The 12146-nt window shown below is 36.8% G+C and overlaps 1 protein-coding gene across 17 annotated transcripts in view; it reads left to right on the plus strand.

The window, feature by feature from the left end:
- Positions 1 to 12146, plus strand: part of LOC128025199 (caskin-2-like) — a 102317-nt gene that overhangs the window by 5730 nt on the left and 84441 nt on the right. For 2 of the 17 annotated variants that reach the window (XM_052611304.1, XM_052611301.1), the window contains exon 1: positions 10942 to 10987. The exons of 14 other annotated variants lie outside the window; for them this stretch is intronic. In XM_052611304.1, coding sequence (XP_052467264.1) covers positions 10957 to 10987 — 31 coding nt within the window. In that variant the 5' untranslated portion in view covers positions 10942 to 10956. Of the gene's footprint in view, positions 1 to 10928; positions 10988 to 12146 lie in introns of those variants that run through there. One more of the 17 variants, XM_052611303.1, reaches the window with a different exon arrangement.

Below are 12146 nucleotides of genomic sequence, written 5' to 3' on the forward strand. Positions count from 1 at the left end.
CAGTGAGCTCAGACATCTTGACAATTTTCCAGTTGTTTTGTTCAGAGAGGCTTTCATCGTGTGGCAGAACGTTGTTTAAGACATGAGCCAAGATCCAGTGTTTTGGAAGGGTATTACAGTAAAACCCTTTTCCTATTTTGTGGTGGTAATTCCCTTTGAACACACTGTCACAAAGGCTCATGGGATAACAGTAATGTTCCTGCTGGGTCTGGTGCGCCACATGTTAAGATGCTGAAATCCTCGTGGGTAAAGGTGTATAGCTAGGTGGTTCAACCTTATGCAGAGATGAAAAGTCCTCTTTCTACAGTCTTCATGCCAGCTTATGGAAAGGTTGCTAACAAGGTGTTGCTAAAAATATTACTAATAAGTTGTTGGCTTTTGTTTCACACTGAACTGGTTACTGGAACAAATTGTTGGTAGGTCATTCAACTCTGTTAAACCCCAAATTGCTTCTGGCATGCCAAACCAAACCACTAGTGATGCATCTAATTAAAGTCATTATCTAATCTGTTGAGCGATTGACCTCCAACACCTGCTTCTGTTCCTTTAAACTTCTGAAAAGTACTTAGTCTTTAGTAGTGTTCACACTTTTACTCCTCACTGTGTATTTTTGTCATGAATATCAAGATGTTTATGAAGGGTTAGGGTTATTCTACTCCATATGACTGTGCTCTCCCATTCACTGCTCTTCAAGTTTACCCAACTTTGATGACTTCTGGTGCTGAGAAACACGGAAATGTGAAAAAGTTCCATAAGGTAGCATCCAGTTAATTTGAATTAAAATGAAAATTTACACTCAATACATTACTGCATATGGTTTTATAATGTTTATAATGCTGAGGTGCAAATAATTGCCACTATTTGCAATTAGTATAAATGGCAGACAATTTGACTATTTTAAAAGTGTAAATATAATATATCGCTATCTGCACTTAGTGTAAATAGCTTATTGTTAAAAATACTGCTATTTTCACTTAGTGTAAATAGCATCTATTGCTTTTTGCACTAAGTGCAAATGGCCCCTACCAGGGCTTAAATAAGAATTGCTTTGCAAATTTACTTTCTCATTTTTTTCACTTTAAATGATAGTAAAAAATGTTGCCAAACATTTCAAGTTTCAACTCATCTTGAAAATATCCTTTACAGTTGATTTGTTTTCAAACAAAAGACTTAAACATTTTCATTGTGGAAGTGTATATCTTTTTTTGTACAGGTTTTTAACACATTTTTAACATATGGCATAATACTAAGTTTTCAGTAAGTGCTACATTTCATCATCTTGTCTTCATGTATAGACTACCGTTCAAATGTTTTGGGTTGGTGAGAATTTTGATGTTTTTGAAAGGCATTCATGCTCACCAAGACTGCATTTATTTGAATAATATAGTAAAATATAGTAAAAACAGTAATATTACAAAATAGTATTACAATAAAAAAAAGAGAGAAAAAAAAATAAATAGATTTTTTTAAATATCTGTTTTTTATTTCAATATATTAAAAAATGCAATATATTCTGGTAATGGCAAAGCTGAATTTCAGCCATTATTTTAGTTTTGTATTGTCACACAATCCTTCAGAACTTCTTTTAATTTGAAAATGTAATTAAATCATATTTTATAGTTATATTTTCATTTATATTGTATACATATGCATGAAACATTGGAAGTGTGTGCTTAACTATGTTGCTAAATCTGATCTTCATTCAGATTTTGATTTGCAGTCTTATCTCAGAAGTTGTTTGATAATGACTTGGCATTAATCAAAGACAATCTAAGAGGTGACATTAGTTTGACATTTTCATAGATGCATTTTCAGCGACATTATTGTTAGCATAAACATGCCAAATTCCGCAAATCAGTGTATATTTAAGGCTATTGTTAATTGTGCCTCAGACACTCTTTCTTCTCACATTTACTATCCGAACTTCAGATTCACTCCCTGTATGTTGTTGTGATTTTAAAAGTTTATGTGATTCTATTCATAAGGAATGATGGAATAATGCCTTCAAGCATAAAAAAACAATAACAGGCCCAGTGACAATGAATGACTTGATACAAGGTGTCCTTTAAATTGGCTCATTATGTTTATTGTGTGGGTTTAGGGAGTGGTTGAGTCCTTTGGCTCATTTCATTTGAGAGGTGCCCACATTAGAAGCAGCTTTTCCATTCAGTGAGAAAAGACCACTGTTGACAGACACAAAGGGTGTTTGTGTTTGCACGCACACTTTTGGATGGATACTGTGAACAAGGGAGAGAGAGGGGGGACATGGATGGAAATTGAGAGATTGGGTGGGTTAGCCATGTCTGGAATGTTGTCTCATGTTGAAACTCGAACTCCTCTTGAAAGACCCACAGCTTTTTTTTCCCTCTTCCCCTGCAGTGATATGTAAAGTTCATATCTCCATTGGCATCGTTCTCTCTGCCCGCTGGCTGTGGCGTGTAGCCCTCAGTGGGGTGGTTCTGTTGGAGTACAACAGGGCCTGTGATCAGCCCAGCATGAGCCAAAGGCATAGCTTAGAGACCTCTCAGATCCATAGGAAATCAGTACAACTTAGGGATGTTCATTTTAACATGTTAACAGACCGTTAAGAATTTTGACCGATTAATACAATATTAAACAGTTCAAAAAGTAATTTATTTTCAGTTATTTATCAAAATATTTAAAAAGGTTTGCTGCATGGTTACATTATGCTATGCATATAAAACAATTGTTTTTTAGAGAAAAAAACAAGCCACGTATAAGTCGCATTTTATTATTTCATTCAGACATCGGCCTAAAACCGACGCAAAATGTTTACAAACATTATAATAAACTGTGAGCATAGTTCCCCTCACTCAACAACAAATCCTTTAAATTAGCAATATTTAGAAAAGAACAAGAATTTAAAATAGGCCTTTCAGAAGTTCTAGCAATATAAACGACAAGCCAAAATGAATTAATTTAGGCTAAAATGAAACTGTAACCAACAATGGGTCTGTCATTGGATACAAAATCAAATGATACCGTATTCACAATGTATTTGAATGCTGAATTATTCATAATTTGAATAATTTGAGAAATACTGATACACTTTCAGTTTTCACCCACCAGTTCACGTTCACTTAATCTATAACCTACTCTATTCAAGTGAGATGCTCTACACGATAAAAATTTGGACTGCTGTGTGTCTATTTGAGTGCTGAGAACTGATCGCGCGCTGTATATGAGAACTGAGGAAGTGGAGTGTGCGCGCGATAGAGAGCACTTCTATCAGTGTGATTCCGACTATCCCGCCTTCACTAACTTTAAGTTCGACAAAGAATTGTGACTCTCAGGAAAAACGGGACGTCTGGTCACCTCACTACCCCTTTGGGTGCTGAGGCAATAGTTTCAGATCTTTAGTTTGCGTTTTATTAGGCTTTCCACCCACTGAGGCTGCTATACTGACTAAATATGCGAACGGCCCTTGTCCGCTCGCAATCCAATGACGGGGACGCACATTTTGAAAGACAGTAGCCTATAGAGCATCACAGTCCCGCCCACAGCTGGCGCCGGAAGTAAAAATTCAATGCAATTTCTGCATTGACATTTGGGGTATAAGCCATAAAAACGTAACCATACATGGTAGACTTAAAACCAGCTACGGCTGTACTAAGTGATAGTATATGCTCATATAAATGCAAAAGGATCATGGGGCACTGGGGCACTGACATTGTTTTGATATAAATGCCTTTTATTCGCGATGTCTTGGCTAAGTACTTCATTACCCACAATCCTGAACAATCCCACAGTGATGCATTTGATTGGTGGAGCTTGTGTAACCGTCTGGTTAAACCCCGCGAAAGTCTGTGAAGACTGAAGATCATTAATAAAAACTAAAATAAAAAAAACCTGTGTTGCGTTTTTGCACGGTAGACTTATCAGTGCAATCATGATCTCCTTGGCTGCCATGTGAGTTTTGCAGGGAGGTTGGTAACTTAGCTAGGCTACTGTAGCCTTCATATGGTATGAGTCATATCAAGCATTTTATAATGGCACTGTCAAAAAAATATTTAGCCTAGGCATACCTTTTTTTGCATTTACTAAACATTTGTGTAATGGCAACGACATGTGTTGATGACTGAGTGGTGATTGCAGTCAGGTACAAAGCACTGCACCATGTTGCTGAAGCTATTGTTAACCACTTTTACACATACACACAATATATAAAATACACAATGCCTATATAAAACACTTTATTTACACGATTTTAAATTCACTAATTTACATTCACTATACAAGATAAAATTCACTGGAGGAAAAAGTTTGTGCGAGCGGCCGTAATCAGATTTGGAAGTCGCTCAAAAGGCTCGTTCGCGGTTGTGGCTTCAGTCGAAGTCAATGAGGAGCTATGGTTTATGGGATGAGTAGTTCCTGCGCTCAAAATGAAAATACAGTGCTCAGCATAAATGAGTACACCCCCTTTAAAAAGTACAAATTCAATCAGTAGCTCAATGAACAAAAGAACAATTTCCAAACTTTTCACAAGGCTGAGTTTTATTGAACACTTATTTAACTCCATAACATGAAATTAAAGGTTAATAATTTAACTTGGATCACAAAATCTTCAGTTTTACTCAAATTAGTTGAAGCAAAAATGAATACACCCCACAACAAAAACTACTAAATCTAGTATTTTGTATGAGCACCATGATTTTTAAGGACAGCACCAAGTCTTCTAGGCATGGAACGAACAAGTTGACGACATATTGCAACATCTATCTTTTTCCATTCTTCAAGAATAACCTCTTTTAGAGTCTGGATGCTGGATGGAGAGTGTTTCTCAACTTGTCGCTTCAGAATTCCCCACAGGTGTTCGATTGGGTTCAGATCAGGAGACATGACTTGGCCATTCAATCACCTTCACCCGGTTCTTCTTCAGAAATGCAACAGTAGCTTTAGATGTGTGTTTTGGATCGTTGTCGTGTTGGAAAAGTGCACGACGACCAAGTGCACGGAGTGATGGCAGCATCTTCTCCTTCAGTATAGAGCAGTACATTGTTGAGTTCATGATACCATCAATGAAATGCAGCTCCCCAACACTAGCAGCACTCATGCAGCCCCACATAAGAACACTGCCACCACCATGTTTCACTGTACAGGGCTCCAGACTAACTTTTTACACTAGGAGCACAGTGGCCCCCAACTGAAAATTTTAGGGGCACAACCAGAAAATTTAGGGGCGCACACCGTAAATCAACATGCTAACCAAATCTACTAATTTCCACTGTATTACTAATAAATACTTTAATAATAGATGCAGAAATTACAATGTGCCGTTTCAAATTCAATGTCACATATTATTCTGCACTTTTGAAGATGCAACAAGGTAAACTGACAGCACCATCGCTGTCATGACAGTACAAATAGTAAACAAAATTCCATACACTCAGAATAAAAAATGTGCATAGTAAAAAAGTTTGTGTGCATGCTTTATCGTTGTTGTATGTTTCGTTAAGTTTTAAGCCATTCTTCCTTTGAAAGTCGAGCTGGCTTTTGTATTTGGTGAAAAGTAGTTCTATAATTATAGTACCTCAGCCATCTGAATTCTTGCAGCCAGTCTTCTCGAAAATGGTGAGTGTGGACCAGGGCCGGCCCTGACCAATTTGCAAGATTTTACCTGGCGCCTCATGCATATATATATATATATATATATATATATATATATACACACACACATACACACACACACACACACACACACACACACACACACACACACACACACACACACACACACACACACACACACACACACACACACACACACATTACAGCAGAACTGTTTCCAACACTCATAATAAATCATCATATTAGAATGATTTCTAAAGGATCATGTGATAGACTGGATGTCACATGTGACACTGAAGAATGGAGTAAAGATGCTGAAAATTCAGCTTTGCATCACAGAGATAAATGATAATTTAAAGTATAATAAATTGAAAACAAATTATTTTAAGTTGTAATAATATAACACAATATTACATTTTTTCTGTATTTTTGATCAAATAAATGCAGGCTTGATGAGCAGAAGAAACTTCTTTCAAAAACATTAAAAATAGTAATGTTTCCAAACTTTTGGCCTGTACTGTATCCCCCCAAAACTGCACAACTGTAGAGTAAAAACAAAACAAAAAACAAAACAAAAAGTGATAATAAAAAATGCGTCTTAAAACTGATTGTACAAAATCACAGTCTGGGGACTCAGATCTCAGAACAACTGCTAACATTAAGTTTAAGGTAAAAATAACTGCCATGAAATTATAGTATCTTCTTACTCCTATGCAATAAATTGCTATTTCACTACATCTCTTTACCTCTGTCTTTATCCTCTTCTCTTCTTTTTGGCACTGTATCTATCGCAGACTATGCTCATTTATAATGTGTCATGTAAATTCGGCCTTCCGTCACAATCAGGAAACTTTCACCGTGTCTAGAACTGGCGCGAGCTGCCAGGCCCGTTTCTACGAGCTGTGTGTTAACAAAATCAGTGCTGTATACATTGGATGCGTCGTCGGGCACGCTACACAACAAATTACCAACAACTGATAGTGCACGTGCTCTGTTTCTGACGCACTTCAAGTAAAGCACTCGATGGGCGGGGGAAGATTGAAGAGCCGGATTTTTTTTTTTTTTGCTTTATTTGGAAGTGTTTTGAATTAATGGTTTTTAAATAGTAGCCTATTATAAAAAAAAATATGTAAAAAAAAAAAAAAAAAAAAAAAAAAAAAAAAAAAAAATCACTCGTTCACTCATTCTGGCGCCCCTATGGATGAGTGGCGCCCTTAGCATTTGCCTATACCACGGGCCGGCCCTGGTGCGGACTTTTTTAGCCACACCAACCTCTGACTCTGAATCATCATCTGACGGTGACACTAGGCTCTGGCACTGGTACACTAGCCGCAGGTCGGAAGAACGAATCAATAGTTCGCTTGCTCATAGCTCAGACGCACGCACATATCAGGTTGTGATGATATTTGTCTCGGTTTCCTTCCCACAGATGTTTACGCCCGCTCAATTATTTCTAGGCCCCTCCCCCTCCACACATTTTAGCCACTTACAGTGGCCATTCCCTATTCTTCTCACACGCATTTGCCGCCTAACAGACAGGCATCACTCAATGAGACGCGAGTGTGTGCAAGTGTGTGTTTGCGTGCGTGCGTGTGCAAATCTACTGGTCGCACATGTGCGACTGGATGTAAAATTCAGTCGCACACTCTCAAAATTTGGTCGCAAAATGCGACCATTTGGTCGCAGTCTGGAGCCCTGCTGTAGGCAACATGCATTTTTCTTTGAAATCCTCACCTTTACGACGCCATACAGTTTTTAAACCATTAGTTCCAAAAACTGTGATCTTTGTCTCATCACACCAGAGTATAGAGTCCCAGTAGTCTTCATCTTTTTCAGCATGGGCCCTAGCAAATTCTAGGCGTGCTTTTTTGTGCATGGGTTTTAGGAGAGGCTTGCTTCGTGGACGATACCCATGCATGCCATTCCTCTGCAGTGTGCGTCGTATGGTGTCACGGGAAACAGTCACTCCAGTTTGCCTTTCTACTGCTTTAGCTAACTGCAGTGAATTTGCATGGCGATTTTCTTCAACCCTTCTCATCAGAAGACGCTCCGGTTGAGAAGTTAACTTCCGTGGACGGCCTGGATGTCTCGGTAAGATGGTTGCACTTCCATCTTTCTTAAATTTTTGGATCACCTTTGCTACAGTATTTTGACTGATATGTAAAGCTTTGCTGATCTTCTTGTAGCCCTCACCTTTTTTGTGTAAAGAAATTATTTCCTTTCTCAGATTTTGTGACATTTCTTTTCCATGGGGAGCCATTGCTGACAGCATGAAATGCTTTTCTTTAAGTAATGCCCTTTTAAAGTCACCTGTCTGCTGGACACCTCTTAAATGAATCATTAGACTCACCTGTGGTTGTATGCCTGTTAATTAGAATTTTGCAGTCTTAAGTGTAGCTTTTCTCCTAAGACTATAATTTGGGTTTACTTATTTTTGCAACATGGGCTTGAATTAATTTGTTAGGAAAATCACTTTTTTGTGTGTGCAAATGAACAAATCTTGTTTGCAATCAATGGCCCACATTTGTGGGAGTATTTTGTAGTATATTATCTCATAGAAAATGTTGATTCTGAAAGGAAACTAAATGTTTTCTGACAAATGTAGTGGGGTGTACTCATTTATGCTGAGCACTGTATGTACACAGTCTTGTACCTTTTACTTTTTTTTTTATTTTATTTTCTCCTAATTTTTTCTCTCGAAATGATATGTTATATGCTTATGAGTTCAGCCGTAGCTGGTTATCCTCACACATGCTCTAAAACTCTTTAGATACTGATTTTTCCAAAAGTCAATGGGAGAAATGAATAAGAAATTTACTTCCGGCACCAGAGCTCTCTCGGACTGTGGGCGGGACTGTGATGCTCTATAGAATGCATTTTGAATGTCCGGTAGTCCTCAAATAACATTATAGTCCAGTCTCGTCTAGTTAACGAAAACGCGGCATAAATTCAGTCATCAGAGATTATTTGTAGCTCATCAACATCTCGTCTTAGTAACAGAAAAAATGTTAGTTAATGAAAATTTTTCTTCGTTAACGAAATTAACACTGCTGCATTGTGTGTGCACATGCAGCACCAGCACAATCACTTGAATTTTTTCCCTTCAAACAGTGGAAGCAAATACTCCTTTTAGTCATAAATAGTGGAAGCATCTACTCCTTTTAGTCATAAAGATAACCGGAATTGTTTACGGTTTGCCTTTATTTAAAACATCTTTGTGCGTAAAATAAGCCTAAAGAAAAATAGCATTTCACCCTCTGCCGTCTGGTTTACTTTCGCAAAGCACAAAAATGAACCGAAACAGAGTTTTTCAATAATTTTCTTAAGTCAAAATATATATTTTGTATAGGCCCATTTATTCATTATTTATAATTAATGAATAAATGGGCCTATACGAAAGATATGTTTTGCGTGATGTTATATGATGAGCATGTGAATCCTCATGTTCTGTTGTTTGCTGCTTTTTTTTTTTGCACATGTAAAATGAATCCCCGGGAAACAAATGTTAGTATTTTCAATCGGTCATGGACACTGATCCTTTATACGGTTAACAGTTAATAATTGGTTAACAAGCGTCAATTGTCGGTTACGAAAAATAACTGAAATGGACATTCCTAGTACAATGTGAAGCAAATGGTGTTAGGCTACTTCGATCAGCCAAAATAGGGTATAGCTGGGATCTGCAGTGGTTTGTCTACTTCACATGTATACTTTTTTGCTTATTGGTCAGTTTAGTTAAAGGGGGTCCTATTATGCTTTTTCAATTTTAATATTTTAGTCAGTGTGTAGTGTATGTTTGGGCATAAAAAATATCTACAAATTTACAAACATCTCAAAGCAAAGTCCACTCCAAAGTAAGATATTTTGTAAAAACAAATAAATTAAAAAAATCAAAGTTCAAGAACTACAACGAACAGCTTGTTTGGACTACAAAATTATTTTCCAGGGTTTTGTGATGTCACAAAGAATATCATTAAAATAATTCCCACCTACAGACATTTGAATGGTTGGGGGGTGGAGAGGGGAGAGTTTGTAATTAGAATGCTTGGTTGAGAAGTTGAGAAGAAGTGCTGTTGCAGAGTTAGCGCATCAGAGAAAACGAAGATGTAGAAGAGTTGCTGTAGCGTCAAGTTTTCGGCATGTCTAAAGTTGGTCGCACACCGGACTAAAAGCAAAGTGCTGCATCTAGATCAATTCTTACAACAAGTATAACACAACGTAGCTGGGCGCCATGGACAGATTCCGAACAGTGCTGCCAGTGTGTGTACACTCATAGAAAATAATGTGTTCGAATTTTACAGACTTGATGTGCCTTAAGAAACGTTGTATTTTTTTAATCACCTTGTATTTGTTTGGGCTTTCGAAAGTGGATGATGTCATTTCAAAACTGGTTGCAATTTATTTTTAACTCATTATAACCTCAATTTGCCATTGTGTGCTGTGCATTTTATTGAGGACAGCTTCTGCAACACAGGTCCTAATTAGCATACTGTATTGTGAAAAAGTTCATTATTTTCCATAATGTAATGATAAAAATTGAACTTTCATATATTTTAGATTCACTGCACACCAACTGAAATATTTCAGGTCTTTTATTGTTTTAATACTGATGATTTTGGCATACAGCTCATGAAAACCCAAAAAACATGACAGCTGACCAATCATTACACATTATGTTTTTTTCATCAAACCCTAAACTAATTGATCCTTTTGTTCCAGGATGGTGAGAAAGGTACTTTAGTAATGTAATTTATGTGGAAAATAATGCATATTTCAAACCACCAACCATGACAGCATGTTCTAATAACCCCCCCCCCCATCATAATAATAATCTTCATAAATGAGCAGAGCTTGAATTTTTAAGTCTAAACACAATCACCTGAAGTAATGTGCTAATTGACTTTACTGTCACCACCCTTAAGCATAAGGCATCCCTTTCAGTTTTTATATATATAAAAAAGAAATCCTTGAAAGTTTGAGTTAGAATAGTTTGTAAGAGCGTGGTGAAACATGAGGCTGTAAAAATCTGTGTGAAATGTGTTGCGACAGTACATCTTTTCACATACTGTACACATCCTTATTTTTACTTTGTCTTTAACAGTCAACCATGAAATCCTTCCATAAATACAGGAGTGAAATATTTTTTTCTGATTGGTTTTAATCCAGAAGATGTGGGGGCAGAAATTCATTGCATCGTTATAGCTCCCACTTTGCTTGGAGGGAACAAATAGTTCTAGATCCAGTTTCTTGTGGTTTACTCTGATTTGGAGCAGGAGAGAGGATCTTTTGTGAGGGTGATAGATTTAGATGTATACATTGGATGGAAGAGTTTCTGAGCAGGTGAATGATTGTTGATTTAAAGTCAAAATGGGACAGGCAGTTGTGTGTGTATTGACAGGTAAGGAAACAGTTCTCATTTGCAGTTAAGACTCTTCATTTCCATGTTTGTTTGAGATGAAAGAGGTCAGATGCTGTGTAGCTCAGAACTTGTTTTAAATGATGAGACAGCTCTGTTGTTTAGGGGACAGACTTGTCTACCGTCACTGACAACTGGGACATTTCTCTGCATTCATCGCTTTTCACTTTGACATTTTTCCTTTAGTGACAGGTGGAAGGAAAAATCTTTCAGCGCGTTATATTTTTTGATGTTTACAATGCTTACAAAGCTGCTCTTTATTCTGTAAATAATCTACTTTAGTTTTATTTTTCTTCTCCACATTGATAGAACATTCTAAAATAAGAAATGCATTGTATAAATATGTTCTGACAGCGCATTTGCGTACCGACATGGTTGACAGCTATTAATACACAATTACCATTTTAGATCATAAACTGTACTACTGTATATAAGTTTTATTTTCAACCTGAAAGCATACATCTAGGCTATGCAATGCCGTTTTCAAAGCACAGTGCAAAACTGTGACATGCATCCACTGACGCTATTTAATCAGCAGCGCTAAATCCGGAAGCGCGTATTTATACTTGCCAGTAACCTGCCAAAATAAAAGCCTGCTGATTTTAAGTTTGAATATGATGAAAACGCTTTTATTTATTTTTTGACGCTTTTATCCAAAGCGACTTAAAATTGGGGAATACCTGATAATAACAGTCCTATAGCTTTGGGACTTTTCACTGTTTGTATAATTTCACATGTCTGCATTAATACGTTCCAAAACAGGAATACTAGGAACAATTATTTTTTGAGTTTTATGACATTTAGCATTAAAATAAATTTTGGTCACTCTCAGAAAAACAGAAAATGCAAACGATTTTTTTTGCTCTTGTCCTTATTGTATACATGGAAAAGTTTGTTCAGAAAAGTTCTTGCTAATTTAGATTGTTAGGAACACTGCAAGACAGTGTTATTTGGAGGGATTAAATAATGAGACCATCTGTAGACATTTGGTTGATCTCATTAAAGGAGCCTCAATTAAAACGATAGTTCACACAAAGATTAAATTTACTATTTACTTACGAAATGAACTGTCATTTTATGAAACAGAGCTGTGTGAAGATTCGGATATTCAAAGCATGGAGGTTTGCAATGTCATGAATGT

This window comes from Carassius gibelio, chromosome A12 (assembly GCF_023724105.1).
Source record: "Carassius gibelio isolate Cgi1373 ecotype wild population from Czech Republic chromosome A12, carGib1.2-hapl.c, whole genome shotgun sequence".
NCBI classification, from domain to species: domain Eukaryota; kingdom Metazoa; phylum Chordata; class Actinopteri; order Cypriniformes; family Cyprinidae; genus Carassius; species Carassius gibelio.